Raw genomic sequence first — 27988 nt, 5'->3', positions numbered from 1 at the left:
GTGTTTCAAAGAATTCTGAGACCCACTCTTGGTGTCTACAGAGAAAATCTTTCTAAGCAGTTCCTTAGAGACTGAAAAATTACAAAACTAAAGAGTTGGTCCACTATACCTTTACAAAATGCAAATCTGGAATAAGTTCACTGCCTTTGATGCACAACTCACTGCTCACTGCATAACCTTTATTCCCCTATACTGACTTTGTTTTGTGTTACCAAAATTTAGCAAACCTTAACTACACATACAGTCAAAATTATTTTATGGCGGTTGTGAGCCATTACCATAAGACAATTTTCCAGATTCATGGAACAGAATCTTTGCAGTGTTTCCTTTCAGAAGCAAACAAAAGAGAGAAATTATTTCTTATACTATTGGATCATTCTGATGATATAATAAGTCTTATAACTTAAAATGTAATGAAAATGACATGATAGAAAAAAATATATATGCTTAGCAATAGGCAAAATAATTTCTAAAGCTGCTTTATATTCTGCTTATTGGAAAACACACATGAAAAAACACATTCATTTACTCTCAGCCATGCTGAAATCAGATTCATAGATGGAACCTTTGAAAAGGTCCAAAGTTTCTCCAAAATACCAAAATATACTTCTGTAAATCCAGAAAGTAAATACATTAAATCATGGTACATAAAAACAATTTTAATTTTTAGGACAAAGTACTCTGTCTCCTAAATTCCATGTTTACAGAACCTGCAGCAGTATGTAAATAATAAAAAACCCAAAGAGACTATTTATCATTCCATGACATATATTAATTTCTTCTTTGGAAAAGAAAAAGAGGTCTCTGTACTGGATAGTGGGCGTGTGAGAGAATGCTCATGCGGGTGCAATTCTTAAAAACATATAAATGTTGGTTCTTATCAATGTTTTTGCAATTCTCACAAACCTTCCTTTTTGTCTTCTGCAGCAATCTTGGCTTTTGTGTCTGTTATGTCTTTGAAAGAGGCCAGAAAGAGTACCACATCTCCTTTTTCATTCTTTATAGGAACAATATCCAGTAAGCACCAGAATGAAGACCCTGCAAGGATAAAGAATGAATTTAATTCAAACAGCTGTCTTTTAGAAGAGAGAGGGGGGAAAAAAGTGAACTGCTTATTTAGGAGGTCAGTAGTCAGGGAATCACAGATGTTCAGCTCACATAAATCACTTTGCATCACTGGTTGAAGCTCTGTAATACTGCTTTCTCCAGACACAAAACATTAATTTAAATGCAAAATTTATCTACAGGGATCATTAATAGCGTTTAATGAAGCTGCTTACTCCTCTGAAACCATGCTTTCCTTTGAACTCTCCACTGATGTTGCTTATTTCCTGGAATAGCTTTCACTTTGTTAACTTGGCATCTGTAGCATTCATGTCTGCTACAGAATCATTCTACCTTAATCATCTGACTTGATACTCATTAAAACCTCTTGACAGAAGACCTGCTAGTCAGAGCATCATTTCACTAATTCAAAGATATTTAAATTAATCAGATATCAGACTTAGAATTGAAACAAAACTTGTTGCACAGACAGGGAGATATATAATACCACACATCTTCTCTAAAATTAATCAGCTTTAATTTCATAATGTTCACTTTTGTAAGACTGAAGTTGGACAAAACTGAGTTTGACAATATTTTTAATTCTTGTCAACTTTTCTCTGTCCACATCTGCTACATAATGATGCAGTTTATAATAAATTCTTACTGTTTACAAAGATATGTTTTTTAATTCCAATGAAATAGTTCCTAAGTTTTCTATCAACACCACTTGGAAGAAGAAAATATTTAATGCCTAGGTACAAGCATCCTAAATCCCACTCCCATCCATTCTAGGATAACTCAGCCCAGTACCAGACTTTTGTCTCTTTCAGGTTTTAGGTATCAACGCTAACTACTTCCACCCACCATCAGCCCACAAATATTATTTATAAGAGATATAAGTGTTACTAGAGAGTTTAAAATTTATTTTTGTACATCTTTGCGCTTCCACAATCTGCTGCTTCACAACGTACTATTTTTAGTGTTCATTTATAAACAAAAGTCTACTTAATTCAGAAAAAACCCAAGACTGACTTCCCTGGACCACTGCTGCCACAGCTGACTACTGCCAAATGATCAGCTGAGTTTTGGAGGGCTCCTTGGGCACAGCAAGCAGACTGGGCACTTCCTGCTGTGCTGTCTTCTGAAGTTTCCAGTTTTGAAAAAGAACTGGGCGCAGGAAGATCACTGTTAAGTTTTATAATTTAGATTTTCAAGTGGAAGTTCCCTGGCTGCCTTTTGAATACTGTAGATGAGCATGATAGGTGAAAGAGCAGCTTTTCTTTTGAAGTTAAAGGTAAAAAAAATTGTTTCAAAGGAAATTCAACTGGCCCTCTGTGCCCTGATCAAACTTTCCAAGAGCCACACAGGCACCTTTGAGACTAACATTACTAGTTCAGCAATCTGGAAGCACTTCCACTTAAGATATTTAAAAAAGGAACATGGAGAAATTGGAACAAGAGAAAGGAAAGCTGGAGGACAGAAAAACCTGCAGAAAGAAGCAGACTTGCTTTGTATTGGGTTTAAATATTCTTATTTTGAAGACAAAGCAAGGAAAGATTCTCTTTTGAAAGAAGGTAAAACAGAATCAGAAGCAAGACGTTTCTATTGTTCTTTCTCTTACTTTGATTCTCCATTCTCCTTTTTTCCTTTTTTTTTTTTTTTTAACAGATTTGGCTCTATTAAAAATTCTAGGAAAAAATGCTCAGTAGCATTACTGTCAGAAATGTTTTAGATAGTCACACTGTCCCAATCTGAAGTGGTCCATTCAAGGAGAAGAAGCATTAAGAAACTTTACTGCTTAAAAATAGAAACCTAAGTCTTTACAAAGTACCATCATAACTTCTAAACTGGCCAAACTCCTACTGGCAAAATTACTCTCTACCCAGCTGCATTCTAGCAGTAGTTTCAGTGGGCAAGAAGTCTCTCTCAACTCCTTCCTCTAAGCACCACCAAGAGGGCCAATGGTCTTTTAAGAAGATGTTTCTATCTCCTCCAGAAGTGGAAGTATGTCTTGCTCTTTTCAATTGTTACATGTCTTTTCTACACACACACACATACATACACATTAGCCATTAAGGCCTGAAAGAAAGTTGCAGACATCGGGCATTTCAAACAAACCTAACTCAGTTACAGTAGTATTGTATGAAATGGTAATTTGTAGGTTTAAGGGAGTTATTACAACATAGTTAATCATTAGAGAGAAATCTATTGAATATCTAATGGTTTAATGCCTTGTCTCTTTTGTATAATCAAAATACAGTTGAATTCTTTAGAGGTTTGTTAGTCACCAGTGTTCACTAGTCACTGAAATTGTCCCACATCCTGTCATTTAGTTTCTCTCAATCATATTTTCTTTTTTTTTTTTTCTTTTCTCATTCTTCTTCTCTGTAGATATATCTGAAAATATTTTGACTAAGCAAAGCAAGCATGTATAAAATTTGGTGCCACTAAGGAAAACACACATCCAATATATTCACAGGCTACTTCTCTCCTGGACTGGAGAATTCCAGGCTAATGCTCTGTGTGGTGGGCTGTCAGTTCTGGCTGTATTTATACACAGAATCTTTAGAAGCTCTAACTAGTTGGTTTGGTGGGGTTTTCTCTGTGTTTCAATTTTATTTGCCTTTTCTGTGAAAGGAGAAAATTAATATGAAGTTGTTTTTAGACTGGGTGAGGTGATCTGTTTTAGGTCAGGACAAGGTCAATACAAGGTTGCCTTCTGTCAAGAACAGAAGAGCTCTCTCTCTTTCACTATTGAGGAGCATCCTCGGAAAAATAAACTGCAATGCAATCTGTTACATAGCTTTTACTGAAAGCCAGCATCACATAATTCTATAAACCAAAAGCAGAACTTTCTACACATCAAAAAAAGTAGTGCCCTATTTTGTTACAGTTCTTTTGAATGCACTCGTCTGTGAGACAGAAATTCCTTCCCTGCTTCAGATGATGCATACAAAGGTTTTCTGTATTGTCAAGAGTTGCCTATCAAAGAAATTTCTTTTGGAGGTTTATTTATATACAGACTATTTTTATTGCTTCAAGCCAGCACTCTTGGAGAAAGGGTCTAATCTTTCTCTTGCATTATGAAGGGTCAAAATATATTTTAATATCCTCAAGGCTTATATAAGCACATCACAGGGAAGGAGAAAAGAAACCAAATGAAGCATAATCTTATCACCAGGCAATTTGGCTATAGTCCACCTTTTATATATACAAAAAAGAGAGTGCTTTATGGTCACTCTCTCAACCACTCTTTCTACCTTTCCTTGTTTTGACAGCTAGAAGTCTGTCCTCAGACTGAAATGAAAACAAGGGTCAACCAACCACAGCATTTAAATGGGAGATTTTATACAAAACTCTGTCATTAGAGTGCCAGTAGCCTTCAAAACCAAGCACTCTTTTCACTAGAAAATAAAGCTTGCTTGAACCATGGGACAGACTGAGACCATTAGCTCTGTTGATGAGCTGTGTGCACTCACCGTATGATAAAAGGGAATCTGTAGTCATGCCCACCCCAGACAGAGCCCAATGAAATACTCAGAACAGAAATATCTTTGGTGGACATTTGGGTACTGCAGAGGTTTCATAATAAAGATATGATGTGGGATGATGGTCTGCAAAGTTTACGTAATTCTTTAACAAAATAAATAAACTCTACACCCATCTTGTTAAAATTTTGCTTCATATTTTTAAGCAATACAAATATCTAAGAAATATTTGGAATGAGTGCTACTCATGCCAAGCTATGGCTTCTTTTGCCCTTGACAGTTTGGGAGCAGTTTTGTCCAGCAAGAAATGCTTAAGGCTTCCTTTTACATTTTGACTGGTGTGCTTATATTCACTTCCAGACCCTCAATTTCTCAGGACTTTTCTTGCCACACTGCTTTCCAGAGGGATGCTAAGCCACTCTATGCTGTCCCTTTCATCATCAGGGGTCAGAAATAAGAAACACACACATTTCTGTGGTCTATCTTCACTTCTCTGTGGCACAAGGAAGAGGGATCAAGCTCTTTTGAGAAGCTCTGAATCTGCACACAACTTATAAAATTAACCAAATGCAAGGGTTCCTAGACTTAGAGCCCAAGTATCTGAAGAAAAAAAGAAAGTTTAAATGGTTTGCGTACTAGGTATAAAACTCTTGTGGCACAAAACAATAGCTTTTTGAGAAATAATTATATATATGCATAATAGGGCAGAATTAGGCTTCACAAGCCATCATAAATCTGGAATATTTCTTTTTGTTTAAGTACGTGACTTAGTAAACTAAATTATCTTGTACGGAGATGCAAATCAAGCCTTATAGAAAACTATTAAAACACATCACTCTATTTCTAGGAACTCACGTAGAAGACAAAGATAAACATATTTTCATGTAGATAGCTGTAATAACTTGTCAACAAGATTGATGCTAAATCCTCAGCATTGCAATCCTCAGTATCTCGTTGGTGGTTACTAATTATTACCAAAATAAACCTGCATCATAACACCAGAGATATCTGAGCCTGATCATTTCCACTTTTCCACCACAGCAAGTGTGCACTTCAAGACTGGCAGGCTGGGATGCCAAAGACTGTCTGAGGAAACCAAACTCTCTCTTTCATGAGCTTACCCAAAAATTCCCAGCCTCACTGATAACACTTCATTTTGAAAGTTAAGTGGTTTTGACAAGATGTCGACATTTTGTTGAGGAGAGCAAAGTGCAAAGAAAACAATGCTTAAAAAAATTGCAACTGGACTGAACAGGAAAGGAAATGAGCTGCAAGAAAACTATAGTTATACATTCTCTTTTGTAAATATCATAACTTTGACAATGATCAATTAAAACAGCTAATGAAAAGTTCTGCTGTTTTAGGCAAATTATCACCTCATTCTTCTCCATTGTCCCTGCAAAAATCAAATTTATAAGTTAACAAAATCTATAATTTATTTTTCTTGAATTTTGCTAGTGAAGGTGCCAGCTTATCTGCAACACCTAGTGACATTATTTGATCAGAAAAAATTGCAAAATTAAGAACTCATGTGGGCCATGATGAAACTGACTTACAGGGGAACAGGTTGTTGAGTTATATTTTCATAGAAGCGGCAAAGAAGACTCAAGAACTTGTTTCCCCTACTTCTGTGTGACCACCAGATCACACTTGAAAGTCTCCTTGAGTTTATAACCTATGATCCTTATCCCTTTTGGACTTTCAGGGTCAACAGGTAGATATAAACACAGTAGTAAATATGATTTCTCAGCCTACTGAGGGTTGCACTCTTGAAAAGAGGGCAAGAAATTTTTTTAAAACAGGATGATCTCTCATATACATTATGTATGTCTGGATATATATTTGCGTATATAGTCATATGAATAAAAATGTATTTATAATTCAGAAATTTCACCTTATATTTTCAAATCTGAAGGAGTTAAAGCACACATTCACCTAACATAAACATGTTTTTAAATTATATTATTTTGTTTTTAGCTCATTATTCTATTTTCTGAAAAGAGAGACTTCAAAAATAATATGAAATTTACTGCAATCAAAAAACCCAGCAATCTCCAAACAGACCACTACACCTATAAAAAAAATCACATTTTCAGTTTCAAAAAACAATAATTATATGAACTAAAATATCTGCAAAATACTTTTGTGATTCTCACTTTGGTGTCTTTAGCACTTGCAGCCCCTAGAAACAGAAGTCTGGAATCTGCAGAATGAGAGATGTCCCAGCACTGGAAGAGGTGCTGGCTGCAACCTCGTGCTTATTCATAAAGTTTTCTAAAGGCAAGACATGGAGAAAAAGGGGATTCTACTGGTAACTCATGCACTTACACTTAAAGGCTACATTTTAGAAACTGATCAAGTTATTTTACACTGCTTTTCCCACATGGTTAGGTCAGAAAATATATTGATTTATAATCCTTGTCTATAATCCTTGTTTTATCTGTTCATATTATTCAGAAGTTTTATCTGTTCATATTATTCAGCAAGTTTTGAGGTTTTCTGTTGAGGCTGTGATTCAAGAACTTGAATCTGTATTTCATATGCAGTGCTTGGGCACCTTTCTGGAAGGAGGGGGCAAAAGCTGTGGCCTGAGATGGAGCTGAGTCATGGATCTGAACTGATAATCCCACCCTGTCAGGTCTGAGGGTTTTGTACAGAAGGGTTTTGAAACACACACTGCGCAATTATGTAACATGATAGAGAGGATTAATCTTCCCAATTCACCACTTCAGTCCATGTGAGCACATGCTGTAAGCAGTCTCTGAGCGTGGCCAATGAAATTATTGTAACTCCACCAGTTGGAAAGAAGCAGGTTTTAACTTTCTAGTTATTTAACTGCTCTGAAATCAAACTGCTTGTACAATTCCCTACCCAAATCAGTGGGAGGGTTCAGTAGACAGTGCTACCATGAGCCTCCTATCACCTTCCAAAACCTACGGAGCTATAGCAAGAACCCATCACAGTGGTCAGCACAGGGGTGGCAAATAGTCTGCATCATAATCCAGAATGTGGATTTAGGGATCAGGGACAAAATAAGGAAATGCCAGCCAAAAAGAGGCATATGGTCATCTGGAGAAATGACATTTTGAACTTTCTTTATTCAAAGAACAGTCTAACTCATGGTGAAGCACAGGCACCCAAGTCAGCTTTTAGCCAAAGCTTAATTTAAATATCATAAAAAAAAATAAAAGGCAGCAGACTCATTGTGGCCATAAAATTGTGAGAAAAAATTTAAATAGAAAGGTGACCAGTCTGATGTCTTATGAACATCCTACTCCAAAATTAATACCAACATCTCTTACTAGAAATGGATGCATAAAAAGTAGCACAATGAAATGTCTTTTAAAAACTAAGAAAAAAAAAAGCATCCAGCAGTACCAACAGCCATTCATGCCACGTGCAGCTGGAAGCCCAGAGTGCCTGTGTGGAAACAGTCATTGCATCTGTTAGCAGTGGAGGGCATCAAGTTGTAGCAATATAACAAGGAACAGGAAAATTTCACACAGATTTATTTACATATCAATGTGGTTCTAGAAGAACAAGTCTTTTCTCAGTGAATTATGCTTTTAATACATCATGCTGCTGCTGAAAGAAGCTATTAGCCAATATCACTGTGAATGCATCAGAACGAGGTATCAGTGCTGTCAGTGAGCTGCAGTCTTGTTGACGTCTCATTAAATTCTAGAAAAAGACCTCAGATGGGTTAGATCACATTGTACACAGGGGATTTTGCTGCCTTTTTTTTCTTTTGCCTTATAACTGAAATTCATTCCCTTGCTTTGTCTTCTTTAAGGCTTTTGCTGACCGCTTCACCCAGGCCTCTGTAAAGTTTCAGCCAGGGCCCTACAGAGGAGCACAAGCCTGCTCTGTCTTCCTCTTCTGCTGCAGAAGCTGGGGCTGTCTCTAAAACATCAAAACATTTCAGAGGTACACATTACCTTCCATCAGAAGCCATGGGTTAAGCAAATGAAGGATTGGGAGAGAAAAGGAGAAAAAAGTTCCCTATTCTGTTAAGCAGAGGAAATTAAGGACATGTCTTCTGTCTATATTCCATACTGCTTTCTAAAGAGCAAGACTTCCCAAAAATCAGTGAAATTTCCTAATGATTAATGAGTTATACAAAAGGAGGAAATGAAAAATAACAAGGAAACATAAAAATAAAAAAATGAAATAAAAAAAACAAGAAAAGAAGAAAGAAAAGAGAAAAAGAAAGAAGAAAAAAATAAAACATATTCTTTTATAAAGTTACAAATTATTTTTTATGGCTCAGGTAATTGCAATTAAATATTACCCTCAGATTAATCTTTCAGTGTTGCTTGCTTTTTTTATTCCCTTCCTCCTGTATTTTGTACTATAATTTAGCAAATGTGAGCAAGCCGACCACAAAAGCTTTTTAGCTTTCTTATTTTTAGATGAGGTTTTCAAGGCAGAGAAGCAGTGGAGCAGCAGTGAGGCCACATTGCTCTGTCACAAACTGCTCTGTCAAGCAACTTGTCAAGGTGCTTTCTCTACATTAGTAAGTAGAAAATTGTCACTAAAAACTAGTAGAAAGTAGTCACAAGAAAATTTGAGTCTCTGTACAGAATTTTTTTTACAGTCAGAAAATTCTAATAAATGCCCCTTGTCTTAATGCTGGGCTTAACTTCCAAAAGACATGGTGTATTTCAAGAGTTTGTTAAAGAAGGCAGGTACTTTCCGTAGAGAAGCCTGAGGAAAATCCAATTTTCTTTCATTTCAAAAGAAATTAATTTCTCTTTAATTTCTTCATAGTTCTTCTACAACTTTTTTTCTTAAAAAAACCAAACATTTTCTGTTTTCTTAACACAAGGAATGCATTACATATAAATGATGTTGTGTAGCCTTTGCTATTCTCCAGCCAAGTTATTCAATCACAAACATGGCAGAGGCAATGGATGGTGTCTCATGGCCTGAGCCTTATTTCATTTACCTGTGGCTGTCATTGCTGACTTCAAACAACCTTTTGCCAAATTAATCCAGGAGCTCAGGAACAGGGTCTGACTTTCACCCTGTCTCTACTCATACTCTGCCCATCTGAAATACCTTAATCCCAACCTTCTAGATATGGATACAGCCTTACCAAAACAGATTTTCTCATGCAATGATGAGAAGACATAGAATACTTTCATTTAATCTTACTGACTTGTAATAAATGAATAAATAAATACTGAAATTGAATACATTGTATCTTACTGACCTTACAATTTACTTACCAAACCTTTAGGGACCAAGAACATGCCTAAGACATAACCCAGAAAGTGTTCAAATCAGTGTAAACATAGAAGCTGACAAAAGATCCCTTGAGTCCTGGTTAACTGTCTCAGACAAAGTAAACTCTGCTTTCACCAAAGTCCTGAAGAACCTTGTAAAGACAGTCCCAGCAACATTCCTTTGCTCCAGTCCTCTTACAGTGGGGGTTTTTGACTGTGCACAAAGGCTGCAAACAGCCCTTTTTCTGGGATGCACAGATATGATGGTCACCACAGTGGAGTCTCTCAAATGTCCATAAATCACAAGAGGCCGCTGCTGATTTCATAGTGTTTCACTTAGACATACACTGAAAGCGGCCAATTTCCTTTCAATGAGGGAAGATTGTGGAATTATTGCATGTTTTAAAAAGTTGTATGTAAGCACAGACCTCTTTTCAAGCACCACAAACCTAATTTTGAGACAAAGGAAATAAATCTGATGGGGTCATAGGGGACCCAAGCTGTGACCTTCTCAGCAACTGTAGATGGAGACCGGACTAAGTCAGTGATTATAGGGCTTGTTGTAGCATTATCTTAGGCTGCAATAGAAAAGAAAAAAAATCCACATAGCTGCTTAATTGTACTTCAGTTTGAGGAAATGTAAAGACCTCATTTAACTGCCTGTACTTGCTATTGACAAATTTCAGAAGAGGTCTGACAGGGAGAAAAAGAAGGGTTTATTTAAATGCAATTCCACAGCATAGTGTCCAACTGCTTTTAGATTGTTCTAAACAAGAGATCCAGGAGTGAACATTTTTCTCACAACTCACTTGAATTCCAAAAGGTTAATTTGCATTTCTATTCTCATAATTGACAACTTAATTTGTTCCAGATGTTTTAAAGAAAATGTAGATATAGTAACAGAAAAAAAAAGTTTAAAAATCAGCTCCTAAGCAATATAATTTTAAAACTATCTGAAGAAGGCAACAATCATAAAATTCCTTGTCTTTTAATAGTCTTCTTTTCTGATAGTCTTCAAGAAACTAATATAGCTCTGTCAAAGAAAAAGCAAGAAACTTTCTGAGGAACAAAAATAAATATTGAAACTATGATGAAAAGTATATTTTGAGTTGAATTTTCAAAAGACATCTCTCTCTGAAGCTTTTGTATTGGCTTCCATGGTTCTAATATTGCTCTGTTGCTAGTATGGCAGAAAATGTTCAGGATGAGGAGTTACAACCAGTTCACCTTATTCTAAGAATTCCTTAAAATTCCCAAATGAGAACACACAGAGAAAAAATTCTTATCCACTTCTTGTGGTCTCAGAAGGATTGGTCAGAGCACAACTGCTTAAGATCATTCTTCTCTTGAAATTCAAACCCAAATGACCAAGACAATGACATACTGTGGTTCACCGAACACAGACAAATAACCCACTTTACTCAGATTCCTGCCCAAGCCCTTGCACACCATTCTTGCTGCTTCCAGAGCAGTCTGGAATTTCCATAAAATTGTACGTGGATTGCTGGGGTTGCTTTAGTTATAGCACTCATTCCTTTAATTAACAATTGCTGAGCAGAGGTGTTATGTGAATTCTTTAATGATGGTTAAATAACTGTGAAAGGTCCACATTCAACCTTAATAAATTTGAATCAAAGCTGCTTGTTTAGAATGAAATAATTTAATGATAAAAACTGAATCAGCTTTGAAATAAGTTTAAATCAATTTAAAATATTGAAAAATGTGACAATTAAGGAGTAGATGCATGTTCAGTTTTGTAACCTTGAATGTCTGCCCCAAAAAACAGGATACATATGATCTACATTTCAGATCAATTCCAGAAAAACCAACCAAGAGTAAATTATTGTATTCATACATCCATGTCTCTCATACTAATTTTTTATCATAATGTTGTACTAACTATTAAGATTTCAAGAAGAATTCTGTGAGCTCAGAATTACCCCTGAGGCCTGGGAGTGCTTGTTTGGTCTTGTAGTTAGGCAAACAAAGCAAAGTTGTGCTAAGCAGCAGACTAAAGGCAGATGGTGGTTCCCCTCTGCCACCCTAAAGCCCAAACAGGACATTGAAATTTGGTCCTGTGATAACTAGGCATTGCTAGCTACTTGTTTCCCAGTGATCTCTCTTCCTGGCATTATATCAGCCCAAAAACCAATGATTTTCCATATTGGATATACTGGAAAGTATCCATACAATCATTTCAAGTATATTATTCCCAAAGTTCTTATGTCTTAAAATATTTTTAAAACCTTTTTCTGGACAAAAAGTTGAATGAGTTTAACAGCTTCAGAAGTTCAATTTTTCCTCTGAGAAAAGCCCCAAACCCAACTCCAAAGCAAAAACATTTAGCTAAAATGGCTGATTTGCCAAATTTGGAGCCTGCACTTTGCAGCTCAGTTGAAAAACCAAGATTATTTTTTAAGATAAATTTAGCTTTTATACTAAGAAACTCTCATGTTATTTTAATACCTATTAATTTCTGTTACCCAGTGGTACAGAAACACATGGAAATGAAAAATATAATGGGCAGTTGGGGAAATTTATTCTTATTCAGAAAATGTATTGGGGAAGCTTCCAGTCAAATTATGCAGAGGGATGCATGTAGGATGTGTTGTGGGAATTCTTTTGGCCTCAACAATTTCTCTTTATCTATTTATCTGTGATTCAGCTACTTCTCTGAAAATTGACCTGCAATCTCTCTCTGCCTGTGTTAATCATAGCTATTACAGATTTGAAGCACCCCTTCAAAATATAAAGGAATCACAATTTATCATTCAGGATAAAGACAATTAAATGAATGTCTTAGCTTTACTTCTCTAATTTAAATACCTTGAAATATCTTCTTATCATGCTTGGTTATCACTATGGAATACTAGCAAAAAACAGCTCTTATCCTTCTAGGTTAAAATAATTTTTCCCCTATATCCAGACATGTTTTACAACTTGGAACTACTTTATTTGCATAACTTCCTGAAACTATTTCAGGAAACTGTGTGAGTCTCTTCTATATGCTAAAAAACAAAACCAAACACACTCACACACTCTGAAGCCTCCTCAAAAAGTCAAGACTAGGAAGCATTTAGCAGAATCTTCCAAATTAACTTCAAATTTTTATGCTATGAAGAGCAGCAATCAGGAACACAAGCCAGCTAAGGAACATTCTTCCTTTTTTTTTGTTAGTGAAACTGAAGTTGCCTTCTCCTAACACTCCAAATCACTGTTGTCATGCAGTGATCACTTTTAGAAAATAAGTTTTTAAAGCATATAATAGCAGTAATATTATTTGAAAGGAAAATATTTCATTTATAAATGAAGAAGAGAAAACCTATGAGGAAAATGCAGTCTAGACATATGCCTATAAATTCTAGCCATATAGTAAAAGAGAAGGTGATACTCAACATCCATGGATCCATTGAGTCCATGGATCACTCTGCTTCTGTTATCATGGTTGAAATCCTGTCATTATCTCAAACTTAGTGTCACCTGTTTGAAGATCACATGAATGTGGCAATAGAAATATATGGAATAAGTGCACTGATATAAACCAAAGGAGCTGGGAAGTGCGCATCATGGCCTACTGTCTTCTGTGCTTCATACAAGTTGACTATAAAATTTTCCTCATAAATGTCTTGCCATAAGAGTCAAAACTGCTGGTGTAAATTGAAATTTCCAATAGTCTATGGGGTTGCTTAATGCCTGGAATTTTTTTTTATGCGACAATACATGCTTGAATATAAATTTTTCACTTTTTGAAAGTTGTTGTTATTTTATTCATGTGTAATAGCTGTTGAGAAGAAATTACATGGCTCATTCAGACATTCGAGCATTTTACTGATGGCATTGAAAAATTTACATAGCTTATTTTGTGGTGAATATGAATATTTTCATTCCAACTCCAACAATAAGAGGTAAAAACTTCAGTATAAGAAGAAGAAACAGCAGAAAAAAGATTGTCATAGTGACTACAAAAAAGTCTCATGATGTAGTTTAGAACCCTGAATTTAATCTGTGCAGCTTTGCAACACATTTAAATAAAATCAATAGCACAAATATACACATGGTATCAATTGCACCTTACAGGCATTATTTAAATCTATTCTCATAGGTTCGATGATAGACAACTAAATTATTACTTAGAAATGAACATTATATATTATATGCATTTATGCTAAGTTTCTTTCTTTATGACTAACAGAACAGTAAAGAAAGACTTACCATTCTTCTTATAGAACATGATTTCTCCTTTAAATTCTATCTTTTCCTCCAACGATTTCTCAATTTGAAGAATCATCTGCTCGTTTGTTTCAGCACCAAGTAAGAATTTACAGCTGCAGCTCTTCTGCATGACTTCAGTCCGTGCAAATCCAGCAAGCTCACAGAAGCCATCAGAGCAGTAAACAATGGGGAATCCCTTAGCCACCTGAGCATTTGCAAGGATAAAGTTGCTATCTGCAGAAGAACACAAAAGTAAAATATGAATTAAAGTCTAAATTCTGCACCCTTTGACACAGTACTTTCTATAACATCATAAGAAGGCACAACTGGACAGATATTTCAAAGCAAAGTCCCAACTGCCTGCAAACAAGGATATAAATTCTGGTTTCAGACTAGTATTGTGAAATTAAGTCAAAGATCTAGTTCACAGATCATATACAACAGTTCTTCATGGCTTTGTACAGTTTGCCTCATTTTCTCCTCAGGGAATACCTTATGATAGTTGCCTCTGAGATAGAAGTCAACATATTAAAACAACCACTTCACCAAAGACTGGTGACAAATATCAAAATTTTGGAGAAATTTCAAATGTTATGCTGCCACTCAGACTACTCTGCAGTCTGAACAGACATGGCTACATCATAAACCCCAAAAATATCCATGGTCTCAATAAGAGAATGTTGACTTATGTCACCAAACTAATTTATTCTATAGAATTTTGCAAGGGAATCCTTAAAAACACAGTTGAGTGAACACACTAGGGTAAGTGGAATTAGGGACATTCTAAACTACATTTGTCCTTTATGGGAGATGGGGTAGATCTGGGGGTTTTTTGTTTGGTTTGTTTATTTTGATTTTTGTTAATTTGTTTGTTTTTTGTTTTCTTTGTTTTTGAGGAAAAAAGATTTCATTTGAAATCAGTCACCTGTCTTTTGGAGTCCCACCGTACTTCTTCCATATGAAACAGGCACATCAAAGATTCACCATTCTGTTATACTTAATGCTCCTTATATTTCTCAGTGTGTTTAAGCTGCAGCTACTGTGTATGATACATTCAAGTGTAGCATATTGACATGGACATCAATCAACCAAATGTGGTGTCCTAATTTGATTTCAAATCTTCAGTAAATCCAACAGTTGAACCTCTTGGCAGCCTAATAGCTCATTCCCATCCCTCCCTGAAATGATTTTGAAGGCTTTGAACCTCAGAACTTCATCTCCAGCCCATGTCAACAACTCTGACCCTTTACATCATTTTTCAGTTATCAGGGATACCCTTTCCAGATAACATATGAACTTCTCATACAGGTGTTTTGCCTGTGTGTCCTTATCTTGAAGTGAAAAAAAAGTTTTATGGGCAGAATCCATCTACATTTCACATGGAGGGAGGAAAGACTATTTTTTACCCATTGCTTGTTTACAGCTTGCTAGCAGGAGCTTAAGAGCAGTCTAGTCCCAAGACAGACACCTCTCATTTTTCAGACTTATGTGCAAGTGAATTCATGTCTACGTATTAAGGGGAAATACTATTAACTAACTCATAATCCCTTGATAAATATTCATAAATTTAAAGAGAAAGAAATGAATTATTTTAATGGAAAACTCAGGTTGATATACCTAATCCCCATACAGGTATGTATTATTTATGATTGGGAAGGGAGGAACAGAATCCATACACTAAAATAGAGGAAAAATAAGTCTGTTTTTCAATCTGAACTGTCACAAGAGTTCTACATTTGTGAAATCCCAAAATCCAACTATGTTACTCTTTAATTACCCAAGGGATAAAACACTATGTCTTATACTGCTTTCAGTATTTTAAAGGTAATGGAGGTTTATTAAATGACCAATTTTCTCTCAAGACTTTCCTTCAGTTACCCACATTTTGTACAGATTTAATTAAATCCTTTCAATATATGATTGTTTATGTTAAAACAGTCTTTTCCCACTTACCAAATAATGTATTTTTAAAATGCATTCTGGTTCAGTGCAGTGCTTGATTTAGCCTGTCATTTTTATTTGCCTAACTGGGGAAGAAGTATCATTACCATTCATGCACTAACATGCTGCTGCCCCTGTCAACACAAAACTAAATCCCCACACTGCCAACAGAATTAAAATCATATGCTTGCAATGCATAATGGAAGTGTGACAGTGCAAGACCAGCAGATCATTCATACCAAATATATTTATAGCTGGAAAATTAATTTACTGCTCTGATTCTCGTTGTTTACAATACAATTATGTATTGCAAAGACTGCTGTAGGGTTTTGTTTTTCTTTTTAATTCTAATTGTTGAGAGTTGTATGAAGCAGAATCTGGAACACCAAAAGGACACAAAAGGTGGAGAGTATGCACAGTAGTGAATGAATGTCATTATGAACAGGAATACACTGGAGCTTACCAAGCATACCTTGGCTTTATGAAAAATATAAGGTGGCCAAACTCTATTGTCAGTTACACCAAAAAGAACCTGGAATAATTGTGGTGTCTTTAACATTCATGGAATAAACCAGTTTACTTATAAATGCCAACCCAGTACCAGCTAGAATAACAGCCAATCTTTCTCTTAATATCAGCAGGTTTGTAAGCCTAATTTTACTGAACTTTTTGTAGTACAACAGCAAAGCATCAGGAAAATGCAATCAGAATTATATTTGCTGCTCTTCTTGAGCTTGAATTTAAAAAAAAAGAGAGATGCACCTACAGTCCCAAACTAAGGGACATATCTAAATAATTTGTTGAAAAAATTCTTGTCATACTAAAAGGACCAAGAAATATTACGCCCAGTAATTACGTGTATCATCCAATTCTTCAGCAACATTTATAAAGTGATTAATATTTACCTATTGCTTAAAGAAAATAAAAAAAAAAAGCCCAACAAACCCACAGCTTAAAATATTCTGGTTAAAAGTTTGTTTAGTTCTGTAATTTATTTTTATAGCTTCAAATCTCTAATATCACTTGCTATTACTTGTGTATGTAAAACATTATAAAATATTTCAAAAAAGAAGTATTGAGGGTGAAATTTCTATCATTCAGTCTTTGTTGTGACACAAATAACAAATCCATCATTTAATTTAATGGTCTTCAATGATAACTAGCTGGATTTTTAAATTTAGAGTAAGATAAATGAAATATTCTTCAGAATAATTTATTAGAAACTTATGGACTGGAAGACAACATATTTTATTATTTTTGAACTTGCAGTAGGAAAGTTGCAATGAGTGATACTAACGTGTTGGTTTGTATATTTTTGGTATATGTTTGTGTGTAGATTGCAAAGCTTCCATAATAATATGCAAGTTATTGAATTCCATATTATGTTTTCAGCACATTGGCTTGAATATTAAGTTATTTTATTGATCAGGTTGGTTGATCAGCAGACAATATTAGATTACTGGTGGATGTTTCCTTTTAATTTCATTTTTAGATCAGAAAATTCATCCAAGCAAAATACTTGATCTATTGAGAAAGATGTAACCCTGAGCCTTTGGAGCAACAGAGTAGAGCTGCTGAAAATCTGTGTAAGAAAGAACAGATTTGGAGTATTGAGGAATAAATCTGGTGCAGGCAGCTCAGTTTGCCATCTGCTCACTGAGATGCAAAGTGAGCTTCGAGTGGGAGCCAGAGATGACACCATGACCTGCCAACCCTTTGGTCAGCAAAGGGTGAAAGATGGGTAGATGGGCTCTGGGAGACGCAGAAGGAGCAGAGGACTCAGGAGAAAGAGAGACTTGTGTGAGGAGAGACTGTGAGGGTATAAAATCCTTGGGTTTCCTTTGCTGAGGGTCCTCCTTGGAGGCATCAGCTGGGGATGTTTCTGTGTTGCTGCACCAAGAACAAATGTCTTTATGGAAAGAGTCATCTGAGCTCTGCTCTGGGAGAGCTATGGTGGATCTGGGAAGGAAACCTGATCTGACTGTGAGTGTGGGGTGTACAGGGAGTCAAGCAGGCACCTGTCAGGTCACAGGAGCCACCCACAGGGAAGGGGCCTCAGTGCCAGCAGTGAAAGTCTCTGAGCTGGGAGTGAGACTGCCAGAGAGTCCAGAGAATGGGCAGACTGGATGCTTTTTTAACCACTTGACTCTAGGTCTCAGCTCAGAAATTAAGTGGTGTAAGTCTCTACAAAATAAATTTTTAAAAATTCAAATTGGATATTTGTATATTGGCTTTGGATAAAATTCTTGATTGTTTGTTCAAGCCTGCGAGAGCTGCGTGAAGGATGATTTAAAAGTGCTTCTGCTAAGATGAGAAGAAGCCTAAACACAAAATATCCAACATTCACGAGGTTTTCCTTTAGCAGCAAGTCAGCAGAGATGGATGAGTGTGAGAGAGGTCCCTGGTTTGCCAGTGCAATTTAAAAGCAGATTTCTTTCAATTGTGATTCTTTTACTTTAAGCTCATTTTCCATGAAGATCAAGTTACTTTTTCACATGAAAGTTTGAAGGAAGACTATTAGGAGCTTGCATGCCTGCTGTCATTTCAGAAGTAGAACATACTAGAGAGGATAGGACATTGATCAATGGAAGACTCCTGGTTTTCAGAAATCTCTGCCAGAAACACAGCATAAAGCCAGAGACAATCAAATAAGATGAGCCAGAACCATGACAACTGTACCTTCAGTCACAGGCTTAGACAAAGTTGCCCTGTTTCAATGATGTGATACCCCAAAATCATAACTGGAGCGACAGAAATTTAGATCTCATGCTATCTTATACAGAGAATCTTATTCATCAAACGTCTCATGATAGAGTTTTACGATTGAGATAATTAAAGAAAAAGGCTTTATACTCTTCCTCCTAATTAATGCCCACAATTTATCTGGCTATTTGTAATGACACTGTGTTACATTTATACTCTGCACTCTCTTCATGAATCCTACTGTCACATCCAGCAAAAAATGACAAAAGAATTTTTGCTTTAATACCGTGGCTATGTCTGATGTAAATCTCATCATTGTGCTTCTATGTTCTTTTCACAGTTCTTTTCACAGTTCTTTTCAATCAAAGTCCAGAAGTTTTCATGAGGAGAACACCTGACTTCTTTTGCAACTGAGAAAAGCCAACAAGCGCTCTAATTTTAAAAGTTAAATTATTTAAAAATGAAAGAGGAAGAAAAAATCCTACAACAGAAAAAATCTTTAGCAATTGAAGAAGCTGCATTAAATAAGCAAGCGACTCACATAGTTACTCTACATATTGTACAGCAGTCTATAATTCTTCTAGATGAAAGGATGTACTGCACTTAAATTTGATTCCACAGTTTGTACACAGGCAAGTTAACAAGGGAAATCTCATTCCAGGTTCATGCAAATTACCGTGACGGAGAACACGACCACATTAACAGTTAATATTACTGATTAATTGAATGATTAAAGCAGTACATGAAAACATTTAGCTTTATGTCAGCACATTTAGATGCAAGTGAATTTAATTAGAGCTCAAAATCATTTGCCAGCTAGTGTCCTCTGAATCTGATTGAGACCAAGATGATTTTTATAATGCATACACTTCCAGACATTAAAATTCCCTTTGAAAAATCTCAGTACAGTTGACTAGGTCACTAATGTGAGGTGAAGATTTATCTAGATCTAAATAAAAAAACCCCAAACTGATTATAATGATATTTTTTCCCACTCTTCTCTGAAAATGAATGCATATTCCAATGAATTTATAGTAGTGAATTTACAGTGAGAGGAAAAACTATTGCATTATAAAGTACAAGTATGGACTTATGAAAAAATACCTACTACTGTAACTCACTGTAACCTTTAAAATTGATTTAATTGCCCTACTCATTTCATTACAAGAATTCATAAAATTGGGTAACTGCTACAAATGTAGAGTTATGAATCAGTATTTGAAGAAACCAGACCTATGGACTCAGCTAAAGGGGTGAGCTTCCATAGGTCTCACTTGACCTGAACTGACAGGAATAACTTACATTAAGTGGAAAAGTTCTGAATTCAGCAGCTACGAAATAAACTTTTCACTTTATATTTACAAAATAATATTTATTCTGACAGTAAAAATGCTTTACTGTATACAATATTTATAGCTACAAGAGGTAATCTGCAATGCAGTTCAGCATGGAGATATCTAAGCAAAATTTGGGCATCTGGTTGCTCAATCATTTCACAGTCTTATTGATAAACACAAGATCATAAACCACTTAAGAGATGGTGTTTAACAATCTCCAACCCAGCTTTCTTTGTCATTTGTGCATCAGGTCAATACTGGAATAATGACTGCAGCTTTCTGCATGACCAGTAAAATTACCTACTCCTGTAAGAGAGCAGACCAAAAACCAGACTGTATCAGAGAGAAACAAAGTGAGAAACAAAAGCAGTAGTGAACCTCATGGTGAATTGGGTTTCTGGCATCTTAGCAAGGAAAAAAAAAATTTGTTCCTCCATTAGAAATCTTTGTGCATATTCCTATTGCTTTTCCAGTCTCAGTATCATTTGAATCTACCTAAACTCTAAAATACAAGACTGAGAAGGACTTGGTTGAAATAGTAGTACTGCTGTGGCTGCTCATTTATCATCACTGAGCACCTTTCAAATAAACATGCAGTGCAATTGTAAAGGGTGTACCATAGTAAAGGAGAAAAATTTTCAGTAGAGATGACTTTCAAATTCTTCAAAATCAAGCTCCACTAGCAGAAGCAAATAGCTACATATTTTCCTCAAAAGGAAATATTAATTAGTCCAATATAAATCTTTGCTTTTGATTTTATATTTACCTGGAATTACAAACTTATGTATGTCAGCTGAGTCAAGGCTGCAACAAAATATTTCTTTTCCTACTCTTTTTGGATATTAAATAAATTTTATTTTTCAGTAAAAAACTATTACATTTGATGAACTTTATTTGTGTTATTGATTGTGCAGTGACTGCCAGTACACAGTGCAGATGTAACAAAAACAGCTATATTGCAGCTGTCAAATATTTACATGCCAGTTTCATAGGCATTGAAATGTTGCAAGTAAAACAGCACATGGCACTGGGGAAAAAAACCAGAAAAACTAAGACATTACCAATCAAGAGACACTGCAACTCATGAGTCACCAGCATTTTGTGACAACGTTCAGTGTCATCCAGAAGTTACTCACCGGATGCTTGTTTTTCTGAAAGAACTGAACCCTATATCCCTCATGAGGGAGTTCAGCTGCTGTACAGTGCATTCTGTGAGTGCCCACTGCACAGCAGGGTGCACAGGTTCACATTTCCAAGGGAATCATGCTTTGTAATTTCTCCAATAAAATACATAGAAATTTCATCATTACAAGTTCATCCACTAGGCAGAAGAACCAGCAATATTCGATTTGCTGTTTGTTTTGTTTTCCCAGCTGTTCGATTGATTTAAGATTCACCTGGAATTTAGAAATGGAATTGCTATAAATCAAATTAACACAGAGAGTTCTCATAAACTCAGATCATATAGCCCAATGATTTAAGAGCCTGGGACCATGACTTGCTTTCAAGTGTTCAACTGAGAAGATTTGCAGAAAACACTCTTCCTGAATAGAAATATTTTTAAAGTCAAGGGCCACATCATCAACAAATATTTATTAATGTGATCCTGTCCATACCTTCCTTTGTCACTTGTCTGAAGTAGAAATGAAATAAGGAGTTGAAAGTTGTTTGGTTTAGAGCTGTATTAAGCACTATGCCACCTATTCACAATTGGTGCTTGGTTTACAGGAGTACTAAATTTTCACCATTTCATAACATTTTGTGGGTTTGGAATCCTACACTTGCCTTTACTATACACATGCTTGATGAACCTATTTATAATGCTATTGCAGTGGATAACTCTTTGAATATTTGCACTCAATGTCCTGCTACTGATAGTGCAATGTATGAGCAGCCATATGTTGCAGATTCTGCTAAGAAAAGAGAGCTAGTGGAAGAATACAGGGAAAAAGATTTACCAGGCATTATTCTTGCACAACTGAGAGGAAGAGTGTAAGGTAGACATTTTGAAACCAGTGTGAAATGGCTTTGAAAGATCACGTTCCTGGCTCTTTGAAATCTAATGCTCCTTTCTTCATATGAGACTATGTTAATTATGGAGTGGTATCTCAGGGACTTGGAAAATATCTTGATATCGTCTGTACTGGAAACAAGAAACTAAATTTCTTTTTAATGTGATGATGTGAAGTTCAAGGACTATTTACCTGTCATTGGGAAAGTTTCATCTTATCACTTGAAGTGGATGTGTTCTGGAAGACTCAAAGTATCTGGAACTTTTTGCAGTAAAGGACCACATATATCAACACATAGAGAAATTGCCAGGGTTTTGAAATTAGTTTTGAGATTTCCTGGAAATTTGTTTCCCCTTTAAAGCGACCATGCTAAAAAAAGTGTGGCTTCTATAAATACTATATAAAATAATGTGAGGACAGTAAGGACATAAAGCAAATTTTTTCAACAGAAATATAAGGAGATATTAGTGAAAGAGAGTGGAAAATCTTTATGGTCCTTCTATTTGCTTCCACCATGCATGGCCCCCCCAGAAGGTGTTTACTGTCCACATGCTGAGCAAATGGAACTTTCAGCCACCATTCCCAAGAATGAAGGAGGAGAAATTCCACTTGCAGCCCTGGAATTGACCATGAAAGAAACAGACCAAGCTGTGTCCACTGTGGAGAGACTCCAGTGAATCATGAATCATAACCATACTAATTCTCCTCTGGTGACAGTGGGGCATTTTATACCAAGGTTCCTCACCTAAACAAAATTATGTATCCTGAGAATAGAATGAGACCCACCTCTAGGTTTTAAATTGAAGGCAGATGGGACAGTGGTCATCCTTCCTCAGCACCATCTGCCTAATGCAGCACTTGGGCTCCACAGAGGGTGATGCAGGATCCTCAGTTTTGCATATGATTCCATTTTCACAGGCAAGATACCCAAATGATAATGCAAAAGCCACTATCTGTTCAGATACCACATGTTGCAATTATATTCTTTGAATAAGAAACTTTTTTCCATTTTATACAAGTGCTACACTAATCTGAAGTTGTTACTCAAAGAGGCTCAAAGCTGATTTTCATGTATACTAGCCTTTATATATAAATTCTGGGCTTTTCACTGTCACTTTTATAATCCCCTATGACTCCCATGACAATTTCATGACAGCTAGTGGTGAGTTTTACTTATTGATTTTCCCTTATAAATATTGCACTTCAATAATAAGGTGTCAGAACTTTAGGAGTAACTGTTTTGAACCTTTGTAGTTTATATGCTCATCTCTCAATCCCTGAAATTAAAGGAAAATCTTGAGTTAATTTTAATGGGGAGAAAAAGCAGACTCCCTTGTGCCCATTCCAGTGAAATGAGTTCTCTGTAAACAGCAAGGATTTCTGCACACAGTTTTCTTAGATTAGGAACAGTAATCTGAAATAATGCCTTGGAAAAGAAAGCCTATTCCAAGAATGTTCTTCTGAAAAATTGACACAAATCATATTAAAAATGGTTCATAAAATAATGACCAGTGTCCAGGAAATGTCATTTCCAGAGGGGAGAGTTGTGTACTGCACTATCTGCCATAATAAAGAACTACACAGTATATCCCAAACTCACCTTTTCTGAATAAAAATATCCTAAGAATTTCAATGTGGGGATCACTGACATTGTCTTGAGCAACATCTGTAAAAAACCAATATTTTGAGGGTGGAAAATGATAAGAGGGAGATTACAGGTGAGAATGTTATCATATTCAAAGGAAAAATAATCATCTTGTAGTGGATTTCTCAACTAAGAATGATCTCATAAAAAATCCAGAGGAAAAAGGCTAAAAATGTGTGGAAGGATGAGCTCTGTTGTAGAATAAAAAAAGTAGAATAACCTTAATGGAAAAGCTGATGTGGGAAGTAGACATAGGCTATTATTTCTTATCATAAAGTTTCTATGGATCTCCTGAATGACGGGCATAGTTTATCTCAGGAGTACCTGAGCTTGGACCTCCTGATTTATGCAAGATATACAAATAGTTACAGAAGGAGCTGTTTGGGGAACCAGAAAGGCTTGACACTAACACTGCCATAAGATGGTCTTCTGGAGAAAAATACAGATTTTGGCTCAAGAAATGAATATGATCTGAAGATACAAAACATCTGTTACTTTGCAATAAAGGAGTACATGTATAAATACACAGTGGAATTGTCAGGGTTTTGATTACCTTTGAAGGAGAAAAAACAAGTTTGGATTAAATATTGTCTCAATGAAAGAAATCAGGTACAGGAAGAGATTGCTATAAAAAAAAATCCACTGAACTGAACCCCTAAGGACCTAAACAGTGCAGATAAGAGAAGAAATGCACCAAAATAATGAGAGGATTGAAGATAGTTATTCAAATCTAGGCTTTTTTTGTCGGTTGTTTTTTCTATTTCCAGTTCTTTTTTACAGGAAATAAGGAGACTAAGTATCACAGAACTAGCTTTGGTATTTCTAAAGTAAAAGTTTTCTTCTGCCACGGAACAAAACCAATACCCCTTCCTACCTCTTTTCCCCAAAGCACTGCCTAAACATACAAATCCCTAAACCTTACTTCAGAAAGAGACTCTCAGGAGAACAATAGGCCAGTGCTCAATAATTAATGCAAGTCCCAAACCTCCAAAATCCCAAGAAAATGTTACCTATTAACTGTACTGCAGTGAATCAGTATCATTAGGGAGCCAGGTAATGTTTCTGAGAATTCTATCAGTCAAAACATACAAATTCCACTAGAGTTTTTAATTAAATTCTTCTAACTGGTCCAAAATATTTTAAAGTGAAAAAATCCCAGTTGCTGGTGCTGTACTTGCTAGACAAAAGCAACACAACTTTTTGCTCCACAGGAAAAAGGTATAAGAATGCTGCAGTCTAATTCCAGTGTTGTTATGGTAGGTAGTTTTAAGTTTTGCTTAGTTTTTCTGGACCCCAATCTGAAGAAAGTGATGAAAAGTATCTTTACAAATAACAACAGGTGCTTGTATCTGGTTGCAAAGTTTTCATGCTAGAGAGAATAATCTTTTTCATTCTGAGAGTTCGGAAGTAATTTGTAGAAAGTCAGATATTTATATCTTTATCTCATCAAGTAAAAGTGGCACTGAGAAAACAGAGAAAAATACTAAAAATACGGAAATAAGGTTCCATAAATTACACTTACTGAAAACACCAAAAGTAGAAGAAAGCTATAAATTCCAACATGATTATACTGCCACATTTCCTATGCAATCTGATGTTATAAATGTGGAAATTCATTGCTGCTTTAAATACTGTTTTGAAAGTTAAAAAGTAATTCAGAGACTAAAAATCAGTTGGGGAATTTAATCAACAGCAGCATTTACACCAGCAAAAATGATATTTGTAAAACAGGTGGTCAAACCACCAAAGCAGTGTAAAACCTTACCTTTAACCTACTCAACCTCAATATTGGGGTCAGGAGTTTCAGCTCCACTGGAATGGTAGGAAGTGATATCTTCAAGGCATTACTCAGAATAAGGACTTATATTTATCATATGTGGAGGGTGTGGTGACCAAAATCCTTCAGATTTAGCATCATCATAAAGCAGAGGAAGTGGGTAACATCAACACCAAACCAGGATAGAAATCAGCGCACTTCTGTACTATATTTACTCAGCCAGGCTCTAAATGTTGAGTAAATGCACCTGACTATGCCCATGTATTTTCTTCTTGTAAATAAAGGTCAAAAATCATCTGTCGGTGAGATACTGTAAAACTAATTTCTTAATTTGAAATTATTCTGAGGAAAGAGAAAAAATGTACATATTTTAGTTACTGTTTTTGGCATTTTTTTAATGCTAAATGAATAAGGTGCATGAAATAAGAGTCTGAACTTGTGGATTGTATTGTGACGTAGGAAAATTATTCTATTTCAGACCACTCTATATCTGTAAATATAAGTAAACAGGGTAATTATACACACTGTGCAAAGCAGCATAAGTTAACTTTCTTAAGTTACATTAGCAATAATGGAATCTCTGGGCAAAACTTCACAAAATCTACAACTCTTGATAAAAAATAACAAACAAAAGGTATGAAGCATGACCTTTAAAGTCAAATAACCTCACATAAGAGCAGAAAATATGACACAGTGGACTTGCATCAGAAAGAAGAACAAATGTTTTGTGATGTCTTTGGTACCACACCCTTGGCAATACTATGGCTTTGTAACCTCTACCTGCATTATTGAGGCAGTTTTCAGCTTCTGTAGGAATATTTTACCTTTATTCTCCACATACTGAAGATCTTATATCACACTTCTCCCAGCCTTGCACCTGCAAGGCTGAATAGTGGTGGCCTCTCAGAGTAAGCACCCAACAGTAGTTTAAGAATGACCCCTCCATTCTCACTGCCTCCTTATCTCATTTCACAAGATATCAGTTTATCAGACAGAGCTGAAACATCATGCACATGCAAGCAATTGATACTGATCTATGTATCAATAAAAGTTAACCTGCAAACTGTGTATACAGAAACTTAACCAGCCACGAATACACATCACTGCTGGCCAATTCATCAGTTGGCACTAATGCCTCATTTAATGATAACAACCAGTGGTGAAGAGAGGGAGAGAGGGTTAAACAAGGCTCTGATAATAGTGAATAGCAATAGAGAAAAAACAGGTGAAAAATCATCTACCTCACTGCCAACCACAGCACTAGAGAACTGCCCAGAGCCCTTCAATGAATACTGTCACTGCTCTCCAAGGTGGCTTCTGAATGGTTTTCCTTTTCCCTTTTCCCATTGCATTCCCTATCCTTTGTCAGTGGTAGTAACTACTTGCACTTTGTTAGATGCTTATGTTCTAGGGTGCTTTATGAGCATATCCACATAAAAATGTATAAAGTCCTCTAAGCTGCTTTAATCATGAGCCAAAATTTAAATTAAGGCACACTGAAGAAGGGAACAGACAGAGAAAAAATTAGAAATAGGGAAAAACAATTGATTAAAAAATGGGGGTGAAATCAGGAAAGATGTTAGTGACATAATTGGCTTGCCAATTCCAGAGGACACTGTGGGATACAGATGTCTGCACAGGTCAGATTGTTAACCTCTTGGCTTCACTTCCTCATTCCATTTCATTAAAGATATTTCAAAGAGAAAAGTGCATAAGCAGTGAGTTTTAGATATAATTAAGGTATTCTTATTATTGAAGCCATCATAAGAGGTATTTTTTTACAACAATACCTTGAAGTTTATTTTTTACTGTATAAAAATATGTGATTGATTAGAAGTCTTCAAAGTTAATTGGAATACTGTCATAGGATGAAGTTTTGGGCCTGTCCCAGAGCAGTGTTTCCCCATGTTTCTAGCCCACCAACTAATTGACTATATTTCAAAGGGTTCTTCAGAATCAGGAAGTGTATTATGTATTTCTCTGGAAGCACTACTAACTAGCTTTTACTGTGCATTTAAATTTGCTTTTGAAAATACCTTGTACAAATAATCTCTACATTGTAAGAGCATGACTTCAAAAAATTATCCAAATGCATCCAAGTATCTTAAACTAAGACTAAAATGAAATAAAAATTTAATCAAAGTTTCAAGTAAATAAATTTTTATAATGAAAAAATGGCTTTATAAAAAAATTAAGAAGAAACCAAAGGTAATAAGGATATTTTTTTACTGCTTCATGCACCATGGTAATGAAAATATAAAACAGCACACAGGGAAAAATCAATTAAGAAAAGAAATAAAGAAAAACATTTCCCGAAGCTTTTATTCTTCTCAGGATATAGCCTCTATAATGCATTAACCAACAGTTTTGCAGCATTCAAGAAAGGTAAATGTGCTTGGAGCTCTGGAAAATAGTACACTGGTGATATTTCTGTAAAGGATTTTCAGTTTGGCATTTGATCCCCACATTTTAATGAATGAATTAACAAATTGGTAATGTATAAATGGCATCTAGAAGATCAAATTCCATGACAAAGACACTAAATTTCATTGTCCAGAGGCACTCTCAGCAGTTCCTTTCAGTTGTAGAGGTCATCCA

General features: G+C 35.7%; 1 protein-coding gene across 2 annotated transcripts in view; it reads right to left on the bottom strand.

Moving 5' to 3' along the window:
• KCNH8 (potassium voltage-gated channel subfamily H member 8) overlaps positions 1-27988 on the bottom strand; it is a 173710-nt gene that overhangs the window by 103296 nt on the left and 42426 nt on the right. For both annotated transcript variants that reach the window (XM_064704611.1, XM_064704612.1), the window contains exons 2-3: positions 13976-14209; positions 907-1038 (exon numbers count right to left, since the gene is read on the bottom strand). In XM_064704611.1, the coding sequence (XP_064560681.1) occupies positions 907-1038; positions 13976-14209 (366 nt within the window). The remainder of the gene's footprint in view (positions 1-906; positions 1039-13975; positions 14210-27988) is intronic.

This window comes from Zonotrichia leucophrys, chromosome 2 (genome assembly GCF_028769735.1).
Source record: "Zonotrichia leucophrys gambelii isolate GWCS_2022_RI chromosome 2, RI_Zleu_2.0, whole genome shotgun sequence".
Lineage (NCBI taxonomy): Eukaryota > Metazoa > Chordata > Aves > Passeriformes > Passerellidae > Zonotrichia > Zonotrichia leucophrys.
Note: the sequence above shows the minus strand (reverse complement) of the source record. Positions and strands in the feature narration are given on the sequence as shown.